General features: G+C 39.7%; 1 protein-coding gene across 1 annotated transcript; it reads right to left on the bottom strand.

The window, feature by feature from the left end:
* Positions 1–2,063: 2,063 nt before the first annotated feature.
* LOC101977635 (granzyme B) lies at positions 2,064–4,189 on the bottom strand. Its single transcript, XM_078049044.1, has 4 exons — positions 3,957–4,189; positions 3,319–3,454; positions 3,100–3,165; positions 2,064–2,285 (listed from the first exon to the last, which is right to left on the bottom strand). The coding sequence occupies exons 1-4, from the start codon at positions 4,187–4,189 to the stop codon at positions 2,124–2,126; spliced, it is 597 nt and encodes a 198-aa protein (XP_077905170.1). The 3' UTR covers positions 2,064–2,123.
* Positions 4,190–17,117: the final 12,928 nt, after the last annotated feature.

The following is a 17,117-nucleotide window of genomic DNA, read 5'->3' as shown; positions in this document are numbered from 1 at the left end:
AAATAACATGAGAGATCTGCAGGTCCAGGTGTCCCTGACTCAGTTAGGCTAGGTGAGGATCCATAGCAACCCCCTAGCAACCTCCAATCAGCATGAGACAGGGAAATTACCTGGGATGCCAGATGACCCCCCAGTAGTTTATGGTGTCTGATAATATGTTGGGAAACCACGTAGTTTAGCACGTACACCCCTTGTGGATTGAACCAATCAGCTCAAAGGAATCCCCCCCCCTTGTACTTAACCAATCACCCCTACCCAACTTGTTCCTGCCAGTGAATGTGCTAATCAATGTTAAGAGTTGTTGTTTGATTTTCCCGCAGTATGGAATGATTTGCTGTGTGATGTTGTGATGCATAGAGTACCCCCCAAAACCTATAAAATCTCACTGAACAAAGGAAAGGGACTCACTCCCTAGGACTGCTGCGTTGGAAATGGTTGTGAGTCCAGGCTCAGCTTGCAATAAAGACTCTTGTGTGATTATATGGGATTCAGCTCCTGGAGGTCTATTGTGGTCCCAGGAATCTGGCATTACAGATGGAGCAGGACAATTTGGAAAGTCTCCAACACTGTCCATTTCATTTAGGTCTGTTTCTGTGTTAACTGCATGTCCCCAAGTTCTGGCCATTATGAAGTGCTCAATGAGTGTGATTGATGGAAAAAGCTGTGTTTCACAGTCCTTCTGCAGAAAGGCACTCTTTTATGGAACTTATAAAACTGATATAGCCTAGAAGGCTAGCAGGAAGTCTCAGGCTACAGGCTGGCAGTGACCAAGAGGGACAGGCTGAAAGAGTCTTAGGCTGTTGAGTGATCAGGTGGCCAGTGGACTCTGAGCACATGGGAGAACACCAATCTGAAAGTGATGGGTTGCTTTAGCTGTGCCCAAGTGAAAGAAGGACCAAGAGTTCTGGAGAGAGATCCTGCCAGCCAGGTCCTCCATGGACCCTGCACGATGCCAGCACTGCCCTGGTTCTTATGATGTCCCCTCTCTGCCAGGGCATGAGTTGGGCTGGCACCCAAATGTGCTAACAGCCACAGCCAAGTAATATAATGCATGGCATTTTTGTTTGAAAGGTGACACCAGCTAGCCATTGAGATGATATGATTATGTTAAGATTTGCATTCATATGGATATTGGACTCCTGCTGTTCACCTAGGCCTGCTAAGGGACTCCTGGAGAGTTCCCAGTGGTGGGGAAGTACAGTAGGAGGGAATTCTGGGGGAGGAACTTCCTCTGGGGTGCCTGGAGAATGCTGCATGGGTAGATCAGGATTGTTACAGGGGGCCTACAGGGCATTGGTGGCAATTTCAAATAATAAAGTTTGTTCCTGCTTGAGTGGCTCGTGATTTTGTGTCTAGCCAGACTGCGGCACCAATGGAAAGGCCTGATGGAACCTAGGATCTTGGAGTCCTAGGTGGAGGGATTTGAGTAAGGGAGCTGCCCAGATCAGTGTGGTCTGGAGTGGAGTTGATAGAATATGAGCAGGGATGGAGAAGAATCGGCAGCCATGAGGTTGGAGGTCAGGGTGACCCTGAACTCAGAGGAGGGCAGGGAAGGAATGTAATTCCATGTGAGAATGAGGGGCTATTCAAGGACTGTCCCTCTTAAGGATAAACCTGGGGAAGAGAAATAACCTGTTTAGGAGGGCCCTTCCTGTACCCAGCAGGTAGGACCATGTCCTTGAGCAGTGACCTTAGCTCTGCCTACCTGACCTCCAGGACCCATGGTGCTCTCCCCTTCCTCTCTGTCCCCTCATACAAGGGAGCAGGTTGAAAACTCACCATGAGACCCAGGACAAGAGCCATTCAAAATTTCTCCTGGTGGTGCCCAGCTCCAACACTGGCAGAAAGGCAAGCCCCAGAGATAGTGGAGGGGTGGGAAGGAGCTGGGTCACAGCTTTGTGTGGGGTTTAGGCAGGTGTTGAGGGGAGAAAGAGGAGGGAAAAGCAGAAAATACAGAACTGTGTCAAGGCTGCCTGGCACACAGACCCTGTGAATGAAGGCCAGTGAATAAAGAAGAAACCAGCATTCCCACATGGCTAAGGGACATTTATTCAGTTGTGAGCATCTCCTCCAGGGTGATTCTAGACTCAGTTTCTGGAGATAAGATTAGTCCCATAGGTGCCTTAGTCTGTCTCCTTCATTTGGTGGCTTTTCATGGTTTCCTTTATCCACTGTAGGAATCTGGAGACTTTGGTGTAGACACGGGGAGGTTTCCCATTTTTATTTCCATAAGAGACAATGCCTTGGGCCACATGGTTACACACAAGAGGGCCTCCGGAGTCCCCCTGTGAAGAGAGAAGAGGGAGGACTGAGCCTGTATTCTTCTGGTTGGATCCTCCCTGCCATCTCAGATTACCTCTTAGACAAGGATGAAATGTAGGGTCTATTTTCAGAGGACTCTGCAGGACTCTGAGGGCCCTCAGCTGATATGTTCTGACTGTGAATATTGTTATTACTTCACCTCCCTCCCAGGGTAGCCTGTGTCCTGCTCCCCAGGTTCTGGGTCATCTCCCTATGAAAGTGTGAGGGTCTAGTTTTGCATTGTTCAAGGTTGTGGAAGCAGGTGAGTGGCACAGACACCAGCATGGAGGATAAGCCCAGGGACCAGGATGGGTGCCAGCACTGATAAGCCACTTAGTGAGAGCAACTGCACACATAGGTGCATAGGTCTCTAATGCCTGTGAGCTGAGGCAGTGTGGAGCATTGCAAGCTCAGCTTTCCAGGCAGGCTTCATTCAATGCAGGCCCTAGGTACTACCAGTTGAACCTTCTTCTCTTTCCAGGGAGAAATTACAGCCAACTGGGTGAGGGAGGCTCATGCTGCCTGGTCTCCAGGCCCCAGATCTTCCCCCAAATACCCCTCTCCTCAGAGCCAAAAGAGACAGACACTCAGTCTCACCTGAAAGGAAGCTTTGTTTTCCTTTGGATCCCCCACACATATCTGGATGCTACTCTTGTAGAACTCTTTTAATAATTCCTGGCGCTCGCACACCTGGTGCTTCTGCACTTTCAGCTTTACCTCCTGCAGTGTGTTGGGGTATTTGCCATTTGTGGCCATTCTGCCCCAGCCAGCCACAATGCACACCTTCCCAGGCTTCACCTTGTCCTTTCCCCTGGGCAGCTTGATAGGCTGCACAGCTGGATTAAGGCTGGCTCTTTTCTCTAGCTATGGGGGAGAAGAAAAAGAGTCCAGTTCAGACAAGGGCCTCTGGGCATGGAGACCATCATGACCATGATGGAAGTGAGTAAAGGGGCAGCGTCAGTGTGGGAGGGTAGCACCTGTACTAGGGAGTCAGAGGTAAATGGGATAGGGACATACCTCCAATAACATGATGTCATTGTAGAAATAATGTGCATCATAGTCTGGGTGGGGGATGGTTCGTTTCACTGGGATGACCTGCTGAGTCTTCTCCTGCTTTTCAATGTTGTGTGCCCCCAGAGTGACGTTCATTGGCCTGCATAGAGAGTGCAGTGGTCATGGGTGATATGGAGTCATAAAGAATACATCTAGGAGCTGTGAAGAGCAGGCTACAGCAGAGCAGGATAGAGCTGTAGCTGAGGGGAAACAGGGAGGAGAGGAACCTTGGGCTGAGTGACAGTGCCCTCTGCTTCTTACCAGTTGAGGAGATTTCTGAAGCCATTGGTATCTGAACCATAAGTTCTCAGGACTCTATCATACCCAGGAAAACACATGTAAATATTTTTAGTTTGCATTGTCATAGCAAAGCATGCTCCCAGCTCTTGATATGGCAGGCTTGGCCACCCTGGTCTTTCTTGCACAGTAGTGCCTCTTGAGTCACCTGCCTTGGCCCCCAAAAGACTTGTCTCACCCTCTTTCCCACCTGTAAAGGCTTCTCCTGCACATATTCTCCCAGGTGTCTATGTGTATACTGAGAAGGAGGTAGAGGTCTCTGTTTAATGTTTGCAGATGGGTCTGAGTTGTTTCCTGCTCCTCACCTTCCTAAGCAGTGAGCAGCCGTCAGCACAAAGTCTTCTCTTATCAGGAACCCACCACACTTCTTCTGTACACCTTGAGCCACAAACTGAAGATAGGCCATGTAGGGACGGGAGTGGGGCTTGGATTCATGTCCCCCGATGATCTCCCCTGAAGGAAAAGTCACCCTGCTTGTGTGCACCCACTGAATCCAACAGGTGGGCATCTGTTTCATGCCTCCAGAACTGTGGGGCATTTGGGAACCTTGGATGACCTGGATCTGAACAGGGGCTGAGAAATGGCACCTCAACTTCCTCTTCTGAAAAAGGGAAGGAAAGCAGGTGTTGGTCTATGAGTTTTTCTTCCTTACATAGGTGGAGTTGAGCATTCATTTTCAGGGATAATGAAATCCCAGGGGAGCTTTCTGCTTCCAGAAATTTCTGAGGCCCTCCTGAGTGCTGTAATTCCTAGGACACTGGCTGCTTGCTACTGGCCAGGATTTCAGTTTACTCTAGATGTTGTTCTGTCCTATTTCCTAGGCCTGACGTGTAGTCCATGGGATGCACAAAGGAATGGATCCAGTTTGTCTCTGGGTGAGGGTTGGTAGGGCAGTGCTGCTGGGGTTCTGGAAAGCAGAGAAGTTAGTGTCTGCCACAGTGGCTCCTACTAGAAAACAGGGGAGTCACCAGAGGTCTGGGAAGAGAAACAGAGTTGGCGAAAGGGATAGAGTGGCTTGGGACAGAGCAAAGGAAGTATTCTGGGGACAGTGATTCCAGCATTTCTGATATCACCTGGGCTTTAGAGTTCTCTGCTAAGCAGTTGACAATGGGTGCACCTGTCTCACCCCAGACACAGGTGCCAGATTCACTTTGCCCCTTTACAGGAGAATTGAACATTTCCTCCCTTCCACCCTCTGGGGTGCACTTGTAGCCAAGCCCCACATTCCGGATGAGAGGATGGGGTCTAGGCAGGGGTCTGCATCCACTGGCTCTTCTTCCAAACAGGCTTCTGCCCACTCTGTTCCTGTTAGCTTAATCAGTGTCTCTCTTGGGGTTCTGCAGTGGGGCTGAAACTGGTATTCAGAAGACTCTGGGCAGAAGGATGGATCGGGGGTATGCAGAAGGGACAGGAGTTCTGTGCCAGCTGTGGGTCAGGGTTGGACCTCTGAGAGAGGGGATGGTCACTCACCTGCCCGTGCCTTAGGAGGCAGAAAGAAGGCCAACAGGAGCAGGAGCAAATGCATCTTCCTAGGAGGGCTTGTGGATCTTCGTCCTTGTTTTCTTTTAGTCCCCAGGGGCAAAAGAAGGTGGAGTGGGCTCTGAGATCTTGTGTTTCTGTCTGTTTATAAGGTGCTTCATCATAGAAGGCTTTCTATGAAAGCTGCCTACCCCCACTGCCTGGCCTGATGACGTCTTTTGAGTGGTTGTGAGAGAATTAGGCAGTAACCACACCAGTACTGGGTGCTGATGATTCAGAGTGCACCACCTGTTCCACCTCAGAACGGGAACCCAGAGCATAAGGTGGAGACTGTAGGATGTGGTATTGGTCAGTGAAGTGTTCTGGGTTCCCAGTGATATAACTATGCATAGTCTCCATGCCTTGCTGCTGAGCTCAGTAGGGTAATTTCTGTAGCAGACGTGCATTTAGCAGATGTGCCTCAATCTCTTGTGCTAGGACCAAGCATGTTGGAGATGTGTCTCCTTCCCTTAGAGAGCTGATCTTCTGGTAGAAGATGAACAGGCATGGTTTGGGGAGGGCTAAGGTAGAGTGATGTATAGACAATAACATGGCACATCTACCATCCTCTAATCCTGCCTGGCAAACCGTTCATCATCATGCCTTCTTCACAGGGGTATTTTATACATCTCTCATTAAATTACCAAAACTCAGTGTGACAGAGTCCACCTCTCATCTCAATGTTTTAAGAAAAACTCTCAGACCAAATATTCACTGGACTAAATTAATGTGTTTCTGAGGCTCCTGGAGTTGAATCCTCTGAGTGACCTGAGCCAGGTCACTCCTACTTCTCAGTGTAGACTGGGGTAGGTCCCACCCACCCAAACCACTTGAACTAAGGATGGGAGATGGCTGATGTCCTAAAGGCTAGTCAGGTCACTAATACCATGTGAAATGAGAAAGCATGTCGGGCAGCCAAAGGAAAATAATGTCCTTTTAGTCATCTCTATCTTTGGCCAGAGAGGCACACTCTTAACAGGAAGGCTCACAATAGACACTGGTAATGCTGATGTTCATACTACACTGGAAGTCAAGGATTGCTTCTAGCTGAGCCCATGCTCAGGTTTTTTACAAGAACAACTAATTATGGTCCCATTTTTGAAAGTGTGGAGCTCACCTGGGGATGATCAGCATCACAGAGGCTTTTAAAGAGTTACAACACAGGAGCTCACTGCAACAGCAACAGGAGGTGGCTATGAAATTACTGCAGTGGATGAGGATGTGTTGCAGTTCATTCATGCAGTAAGATTTAATGCAGCCTCTTCACTTTTTTTTTTTTTGCCTTTCTCTCCACTGAGTGGCATCGTGTATGATCTGAGTTCGTGTGTGTGAGTTTTGATAAGTTTTAACTTTTATAATAGATGAATGCATACTGAATGGTAGCAAATGGTGAAATAGACCCATATATATATATATATATTATGTATTTATGACATACCATTTTTTTTATTTTTCTCAATATTCTAGGCTATGAGGTTCCTTTTTTTCTCCAAAATTTTTACAAATCCACCTCACCACCAAAATCCGCATATAAGGGGACCTATCCAGTTCAAAGGTCAACTATGTCTAGAAATTGTTAGATTCTGGTGATTTAAGTTTCCATCTTTGTGTTCTCTATATATTACTATCTTTCTAGGCAGAAAATTAAGTTTCAAAATGAATAATTCCAGTGTAGGCATCCTCCTTGTCAATAGCAAATATAAATATAGCATCTATATTTAGTAAAGCCTTACTTTTAAAAGAAACTTAATATGCCCGACAGCAAGCATTTAAAAAATAAATTACTTGTCTGGTTGTGGTTATTCTGTGTCATTAAGAAAATTTAGTAAGTAGAAAGGAAAAGTAACACACATTTTCCTTACTCCCACAGACAGATGTTTAAACTTAAGCAGTGTATTGTACTTGGGACAATACTGTACATGTAATGCAATTTCCTTTTATTCTTAACCCTACAGCTTAAACATTCTCTTAATACTTTAAAAAAAATCTATTATTCTCAGGTACATGCGTGGCTGAGGCAGGAGGATTACAAGTATTGAGGGCAACCTGGGCAACTTAGTGAGACCCTGTCTCAAAATAAACAAGGCTAGAGAGGTAGCTCAATGATAGAGTCTGTGCAAATGCAGGGCCCTGAGTTCAATCCCTAGTACTGAAAAAAAAACCAGTTAATATTTCCATAGTGTCTTTTTCCTAGTTTTGAAACTTAATATGCATTTGGGCTGGGGATGTGGCTCAAGCAATAGCATGCTCACCTGACATGTGTGGAGCGCTAGGTTCGATCCTCAGCACCACATAAAAATAAAGATGTTATGTCCACCAAAAACTAAAAACATAAATAAATATTAAAAAATTCTTTCTCAAAAAAGACAAAAAAATTAATATGCATTTAATTCTTAATGTTGTAAGATTTATAATATAACTTAAGCAAATGAATTAAAATTACCTGATTTCTTACCATACATTGATAATTACCTTTAATGTCTTCTATGATCTAACACATTTTTTCTCATGTAATATCTTCATTTTTTAATTCAAAAAGGTATTATTCTAAGCATTGGGTATGGCCTATTTAAAAACCATTTAGGTTTGGATCTGGAGGTGTACCTTAGTGGTACAGTGCTTGCCTAGCATGTATGAAGCCCTGACTGATTCCCAGCACTGCAGAAAAAATAAGTAAATATTGAGGTGAAATTAATATAATATACAAATTAATCACTTAAAAGTGTACAATTTCAACCTGCACATTACAAGCAACAATGAATGTTGGCAAAGATGTGGGGGAAAAGGTACACTCATACATTACTGGTGGGACTGCAAACTGGTGCAACCATTATGGAAAGTGGTGTGAATATTTCTCAGAAAACTGGAAATGGAATCACCTTTGACTCAGCCATCCTTGGTTTATACAAAGGGCTTAAAATCAGAATACTACAGCAATGCAGCCACATCAGTATTTATAGCAGCTCAACTCACAATAGCTAAACTATGAAACCAACCTAGATGTCTTTCAACAGGTGAATGGATAAAGAAAATGTGGTGTATATATCCAGTAGAATTTTAGTCGACCTTCAAGAAGAATGAAATGATGGCATTTGCTGGTAAATGGATAGAGCTGGAGAATATCATGCTAAGTGAAATAAGCCAAACCTAAAAGACCAAAACCAGAGTGTTTTCTCTGATATGTAGATGATAATTCACAATAAGAGTGTGTCAGGGGAGCCTAGGGAAGAACAGAGTTATTTCCTATAAGGCAGAGTGGACTAAAGGGAGGGGGCAGGTATGGCACTAGGAAGGATAGTAGAATGAAACAGACATTATTACCCTAGGTACATATAGGTCTACATGACCAGTGAGATTTTACATTATGTATAATCAGAAGAATGAGAAGTTATACTGCAGTTATGTATGATGTGTTAAAGTGCATTCTTTGTCATATATAACTAACTAGAGCAAACGAAGAAAGAAAAATGTGTATAATTTCAGTGACATTTCATGGTTTCAAAATGTGCAAACAAAACCTCTCTGTAATTCCAAGTTTTTCATCAGTCCAGGACACTCTTAGCCTGTCAGTCATTCCACTTTCCCCTTTACATTACCATCCCCCACACTGCCCCTGACAACCACTACTCTTTCAGTCTCTATGAATTTGCATATTCTGGATATTTCATAAATTGAAATCATGTATGTATCTGTTGGACCTGGCTTCTTTCAATTAGAATAGTGTGCTGAGATCCATCCAAGCCATAGCATGTATTGGTATTTATTCTGTCCTATGACAATTGTGTTACATACAATTTATTCACTCATCTCTTGATGAGATTTGTATTGTTTCTACATTTTGGCTGTTTTGGTTAATTCAGAGATAAACATTTGTTTACAATTTTCTGTTGCATAACATGTCTTTCTTTTTATCTCTTGGATACATTTCTAGGAATGGAATTTCTGGGTCATATGGTAATCCAATGTTGAAATTCTTTAGGAACCAATGCATTATCCACAGTGGCTGCACCATTTTATATTCCAACCCAAAATGTATGAGGGTTCCTATTTCTCCACATGCTTGCCATCACTTACTTTTTTGTTATTGTGATTATACTTGTGGTGTGAAGTGGGGTGACACTTTGGTTTTGATTTGCATTTCCTTAATGACTAATAATGTTGTGCCCCTTTTTGAGTGTTCATTTGCATATCTTCTTTGGAAAGATGTTAACTCAAGCCCTATCCCCATTTCAAAAATTATATTGATTTTTCCATTGTTGAGTTATTGGAGTTCTTCATATGTCATGGATACCAAACTATTTTAAGATATGTGATTTTTAAGCATTTTCTCCCTTTCTGCTGGTTGTCTTTTCATTTTCTCAACACTGATATTTAATACACAAGACTTTTGGGAAGTCCAGCATATTTATTTCATGGTTTGTTTGTTCCTTTGGTGTCAGACCCAAGAATCCATTGTCAAATCAGAAGATTTCCCTGAGTATTTCTTCTAAGAGTTTTATGTTTTTGACTATTACATAGGCTCTTGATGTATTCTGAGTTGATTATGAAGCATGGAGTGAGATGGAGGTCCACCATATTCTTTTGTCTGTGGTTGACCACGTGTCCAGGTTCCATTTGTTGAAGATATTATTCTTTCTTCACTGAATGGTGAAGACTTCATTGGCCACTTTTATTAAAAATCAACTGGCTATAAACAATGGGTTATTTCTGAACCCTCAATTCCATTCCATTGGTTCATGTGTATCTCTTTATGCCAGTACCACCATGTTTTGACTACTATAACTAGTAGTAAGTTTTGAAATTGAGAAATTGAAGTCTTTTATCATTTTTCATTTTCAATATGTTATTTGCTTCTTGGGATTTATTTTTATTTTATTTTTTGTAGTTGTAGTTTGTAGATGGACAGAATGCCTTTATTTTTTTTTTTTTAATGTGGTCCTGAGGATCGAACCCAGTGCCTCACATATGCTAGGTAAGTGCTCTGCCACTCAGCTACAGCGTTAGCACTTCTTGGGGATTCTTGCAATTCCATTGCATTGTCTTTTCCATTTGAGAAAACAAAAAGCTACTGGAATCTTCATAGTGTATTGAATCTGGAAAGTATTGCCATATACCAATATCATCTTCCAGTCTGTGAACATAGATGTGTCTGTCCTTTTAATTATGTCTTCTTTACTTTATTTCAGTGGTGCATTGTAGTTTTCAATGCACAATTTTTCATTTCCTTGGTGAAATTTAGTTTTAGGTATTTTTTCTTTTGTATGTTCTAATCAAAAATTGTTTTCCTAATTTCCTTTTTCTGTCATACACATTGCTAGTATATGGAAAAACAACCAATCTTGCATCTTTCAAATTGCTGAATTCATTTACTAAACTATGTCTGTTTTTCGTTTAGATCTTTGATATTTTCTTTATATACAGTCTTTTTTAAACTTTTAAATTTTGTTCTAATTAGTTATACATGATAGCTGAATGCATTTCAATTCATTGTACACAAATAGAGCACAGCTTTTCATTTCTCTGATTGTACACGATGTAGAATTGCACCATTTGTGCAATTGTATGTATACCTAGGGTAATAATGTCCATCTCATTCCACCATCTTTCCTGCACCATACTCCCTCCCTTCCCAATCCTCTCCTTTGCCCAGTCCAAAGTTTCTCCATTCTTCTCATTCCCCCATTATGGATCAGCATCCACTTACCAGAAAAAACATTTGGCCTTTGGTTTTTTTGAGATTGGCTTATTTGTCTTACCATTATATTCTCCATCTCCATCCATTTACCTGCAAATGCCATAACTTTTTTCCCTTTTAATGCTGAGTAATAATTCATTGTGTATATATACTACAGTTTATTTATTCATTCTTCTATTGGTGGGCATCTAGGTTGGTTCTACAGTTTAGCTGTTGTGAATTCACCTGCTATAAACTTTGATGTGGCTGTGTCACTATAGTATGTGATTTTAAGTCCTTTGGATATAGACCAAGAAGTGGATGGCTGGGTCAAATGGTGGTTCCATTCCAAGTTTTTTAATGAATCTCTATACTACTTTCTGGATGGTTACACCAAGTTGCAGTCCCACCAGAAATGTATGAGTGTACCTTTTCCCCCACATCCTTATCAACAGTTATCATAGCTTGTATTTTTTATTTTTTTAATTTATTTTATTTTTTAAATATATGACAGCGGAATGCATTACAATTTTTATTACACCTAGAGAGCACAATTTTTCATATCTTTGTATGAAATATGTTCACGCCAATTCATGAACTTGTTTTTTTTGCATATTACACATATATACCACAATTTTTCATATCTCTGTTTGTATATAAAGTAAGTTGACACCTAATTTGTGTCTTCATACATGTACTTTGGATAATGATGTCCATCACATTCCACCATCCTTGCTCATCCCCTGCATCTTCCCTTTCCCTCCTTCCCCTCTTCCCTATCTAGAATGTCATTGGTATTTTAATTGGAATTACATTGAATCTTTATAGTGCTTTTGGTAGTATGGCCATTTTCCTCTTGTCCCATGTTCCCCCTCCCTACCCCACTATGAGTCAGCCTCCTTATATCAGAGAAAACATTGGGCATTTGGTTTTTGGAATTAGCTAACTTCACTTAGCATTATCTTCTCCAACACCATCCATTTACCTGCAAATGCCATGATTTTATTCTCTTTTATTGCTGAGTAAAATTCCATTGTGTATATATGCCACATTTTTTTTATCCATTCATCCACTGAAGGGCATCTAGGTTGGCTCCACAGTTTAGCTATTGTGAGTTGTGCTGCTATAAACATTGATGTGGCTGTGTCCTTGTAGTATGCTGTTTTTAAGTTCTTTGGGTAGAGTTCGAGGAGAGGAATAGCTGGGTCAAATGGTGGTTCCATTTCCAGATTTCCAAGGAATCTCCATACTACTTTCCATATTGGCTATACCAATTTGCAGTCCCATCAGCAATATATGATTGTACCTTATTCCCCACATTCTCTCCAACATTTATTGTTGTTTTTATTCTTGGTAACTACCATTTGTCTGGAGTGAGATGAAATCATAGATTAGTTTTTATTTACATTTCTCTAATTACTAGAGATGTGGAACATTTTTTCATGTATTTGTTGGTCACTTGTACATGTTCTGTGAAGTGTCTGTTCAGTCCCTTAGCCCACTTATTGATTGGGTTATTGTTTTTTTGTGTGTGTGTGAGTGATGGTGCGGGGGGTGGTTGTATGTTAAGCTTTTTGAGTTCTTTATATATCCTGGAGATTAGTGCTCTATCTGATTTGCATGTGGTTAAGATATTCTTCCACTCTCTAGGCTCTCTTTTCATCTCATTGTTTGTTTCTTTTGCTGAGAAGAAGCTTTTTAGTTTGAATCCATCCTATTTATTGATTCTTTATTTTTTGCACTTTAAGAGTCTTGTTAAGGAAGTCAGTGCCTAATCTGACATGATGAAGATTTGGGCCTGCTTTTTTTTCTCTTAGATGCAGGGTCTCTGGTCTAATTCCTGGATCCTTGATCCACATACAGTTGAGTCTTACGCATGGTGAGAGATAACATTTTTATTTTGATGCATATGGATCTCCATTTTCCCAGCATCATTTGTTTTTTTTAAATTTTTTATTGGTTGTTCAAAACATTACAAAGCTCTTGACATCATATTTCATACATTAGATTCAAGTGGGTTATGAACTCCCATTTTTACCCCGTATACAGATTGCAGTATCACATTGGTTACACATCCATGTTTTTAAATATTGCCATACTACTGACTGTTGTATTCTGCTACCTTTCTATCCCCCCTCCCCTCCCCTCCCATCTTCTCTCTCTACCACATCTACTGTAATTCATTTCTCTCCCTTGTTTTGTTTTTTTCCCTTTCCCCTCACATCCTCTTATATATAATTTTGTATAACAATGAGGGTCTCCTTCCATTTCCATGCAATTTCCCTTCTCTCTCCTTTTCCCTCCCACCTCTCGACCCTGTTTAATGTTAATCTTTTTCTCATGCTCTTCCTCTCTGCTCTGTTCTTAGTTCCAGCACCATTTGTTAAAGAGGCTGTCTTTTTTCCAATGTACGTTTTTGGCACCTTTGTCTACTATGGCACAACTGTATTTATATGGGTTTGTCTTTGTGTCTTCTATTTTGCACCATTGATCTACAGTCTATTTTGGTAACAATACCATGCTGTTTTGTTACTATTGATCTGTAGTAAAATTTAAGTCCTGGTATATTGATGCCACCTGCTTCACTCTTCTTGCTAAGGATTGCTTTAGCAATTCTGGGTCTCTTATTTTCCAGATGAATTTTATGTCTGCTTTTTCTATTTCTATAAGCAATGTCACTGGTATTTTAATTGGAATTGCATTGAATCTTTATAGTGCTTTTGGTAGTATGGCCATTTTGACAATATTAATTCTGCCTATTCAAGAACATGGGAGATCTTTCCATCTTCTAAGGTCTTCTTCAATTTCTTTCTTTAGTGTTCTCTAGTTTTCATTGTAGATGTCTTTTCACCTCTTTTGTTGATTCCCAAGTATTTTTTTTTTTTGAGTATTGTGAATGGGGTAATTTTCCTAATTTCTCTTTCAAGGACTTCATCATTGATATTGATGGAAATGCATTTGATTTATGGGTATTGATTTTATAACTTTCTACTTTGCTGAATTAATTTACTAGTTTTAGAAGTTTTCTGATGGAATTTTTTGGGCCTTCTAGTTATCGAATCATATAATTGGTAAATAGTGCTAATTTGAGTTCTTCTTTTCCTATATGTTTCCCTTTCATTTCTTTCATCTATCTAATTGCTCTGGCTAAGGTTCAAGGATTATGTAGAAGTGCACAAAGAGGATTATGTAATAGAAGTGGTGAAAGAGAGCATCCCTGTCTTGTTCCAGTTTTTAGAAGGAATGCTTCCAATTTTTCTACATTTAGAATGATGTTGGTCTGGGTTTAGCATAGATAGCTTTTACAATGTTGAAGTAAGTTTCCTGCTGTGCCTCATTTTTCTAGTGTTTTATATATACATCTTGTGTTAAAGCTAGGGGGAAGCTCTCAGTCTTCCAACACTGTGTATGATGATAGCTTTGGGTTTTTGATAAACATCCTTTATAATGTTAAGGAATTTCTCTTTTCCCTAGTTTGCTGAATTTTGTAAATCATGAAGGAGTTTTGAATTTTTCTAAATTTTTTTCTTCATCTGTTGTGATGATCATATAGCCTTGCTTCTCCATTCTCTCAATATAGTGTATCACCTTGATTATTTCCTTATGTTGAATCACATCCTGCATTCCTGGAATAAATCTCACTTAGTCATGGATGTGTGATCCTTTTATTGTGCAGTTAGCTTTGATCTACTATAATTTTGTTAGAATTTCTGCATGTATCTTTATAAGGAATATTGGTGTGTAATTTTCTTTTTTTGGACATAATTACTTGACTTTTGCATCTGTGTTTTGGTCTCTTTGAATGTCAGAAAGTGCTACCTTCTCTTCAATTTTTTTCAATGTTTATTTTTTAATTGCATGTGGACACAATACCTATATTTTATTTATTTATTTTTATGTGGTGCTGAGGCTGGAACCCAGGGCCTCACACTTGCGAGGCGAGCGCTCTACTGCTGAGCCACAACCCCAGCCCCTCTTTGATTTTTTTAAAAAGAAGAATTTGGTGATATTCTTAGGAAATGTTTGGTAGTAATTGCCAGTGAAGCTCTTGGTTCCTGAAGTTTTATTTATTAGGAGATTTTTAAATTACTGACTCAAAGTCTTTACTGTTTACAGGTCTGGTCAATTTTCTTATTTTTCTTGAGTCAGTTGTGATAATTTCTAGATTTGTAGGAGTTTGTTCATTCCATGTATATTATCAAATTTTACTGGGTTCAATTGTTCTTTTATAATCTGTTTCATGAGTAGAATGTCTCTACTTTCATTTCTGCCTTTAGTAATATGAATCATCTTGTTCTGAGTTTATCTAGCTAAAAGTTTGTCAGTTTCGTTATCTTTTTAAAGAAATCACCTGTGGTTTTATTTTTTTCCATTTTATGGATTTCTTTGTAATCTTTATAATTTTCTTCCTTTGGCTTGGCTGAGTTATTTCATCTTTTCTTAGTTCTTTCATGTGTAAACCTATGATATTGACTTGAGATCTTTCCTTTTTTATGTACATGTTCCCTGTTATATATTTCCCTCTGAGCACTGATTTGTCCATATCCCATCTATTTTGTTAAGTTTCATTTCCTTTCATCTCAAGGTATTTTCCAATTTCTTTTGTGATTTTTTCTTTGACCCATTGATTATTTAAGTGAGTATTTTAATTTCCATATTTGTGAACTTTTATTTTCCTTTTGTTATTGATTTCTAGCTTTCTTCTATTGTGACCAGAGAAAAGAATTTGAATTATTTCAGTTTTTTTTAATATTATGATAATTAGTTTATGGCATGACATGTTGTGTATTCTTAAAATGTTTTATTTGTACTTGAGAAAAATGTGCATTTTGTTGCTTTCACAGAGTCTAGATGGTTTATAGTGTTTTTCTAGAATTCTGTATTCTGTCTAGATATACTATCCACTATTATAGTAAAGTATTGAAGCTCCAAAGGATTTTGATGGAACTGTCAATTTCTTCCTTCAGCTCTGCAATGTTTGCTTCATCTTTCTGGATAGCTGATTTTTGTTGCATATATGTCTATGAAGGTTACATATATATTATCTTCTTGAGGTATCGACTTTCATTCAATATGCAATGATTTTGTGTCTTTTAATATGATTTATTTTACAGTCTATTTTATCTGATGTTAACATAGCCAACCAGCTCTTTTTAGATTACTTTTGCATGGAATATCTTTTCCTGTTCTTTCATTTTCACCCTTGTTATATAGTAGCATTTAAGATAAGTCTCAAAAGCAGCATATAGTTAGATCATAGTTTTAATCCATTTTTCCAATCCCTGATTTTGAATTGGTGAGTTTAGTCCATTTACACTGAAGTGATTATTGATAATGAGAAACTGTTTTTTCTGCCATTTTGCTGTGTGTTTTTTATGTCATATATTTTTTGCTCCTCAATTCATCCAATACTGCTGTCTTTTATGATGGATTTTTTCTAATGTAGAATTTGAATGATTTGTTTACTTTTCTGAGTATATTTTTACGTTACTTTCTTAATGGTTACTATAGAATGTACAGTGAATATCCTACAGGTATACTAATGTCATTTGAATTAATACCAATGTACCTTCAACAACACACCTTAACTCTGCTCCTATCCAGATCCATACCGCTCTTTGTTAACATCACAAATTATGTCCTAATATACTGTGTGCCAATTAACATTATTTTATGAATTTTCCTTTTAAATATTTTTGGAGAAAAAGAGGATCTAGAGACCAAAAATACAACCATACTAGCTTTCATATTTATCTATGTAGTTAACTTTACCAGATAGATTTTCATTTGACATTTGAATCCACCCACTTGTGCCTCTGAGTGGTTTCTACTACTAGAGGAAGGTGCTGTGAAATCCGAGCAACTGCAGGAGGGCGCAGAGACTTTCTCTCTAGGGAGGTTTCTGAGCAGAAAGCAGCTCATCTCATGCCTAGAGATGCTGGGAAGCCATCCCAGGCTGAGTGTTAGAGACACTTAAGGTCCCTTTCTGGCATGGTGGTGAGGGGACCTGGGCTTGGTGTGAACACCTTTGGTCAGTCATTAATCTTTCCTGAACATTCCTTTCTTATTCCTCTTCCTGAGAAGGATAAAGGCCTACAAGAATGGGTTTTAAAGTTATTTTAAACCACAGAACCTTTTACTCAAAGGAGATAACTTCTAAATTGAATATGTAGGCACATGACCAAGTCACTTTCTAAGTACTATATTTTTATTTGGTTTTCCTTCTGTATATTCTTTTTTTTTTCCAATGCAGAAACCTGTTCTTAGCATGTCT

Source organism: Ictidomys tridecemlineatus, chromosome 5, assembly GCF_052094955.1.
Source record: "Ictidomys tridecemlineatus isolate mIctTri1 chromosome 5, mIctTri1.hap1, whole genome shotgun sequence".
Lineage (NCBI taxonomy): Eukaryota > Metazoa > Chordata > Mammalia > Rodentia > Sciuridae > Ictidomys > Ictidomys tridecemlineatus.
This window is presented reverse-complemented; position numbering and strand designations above follow the sequence as displayed.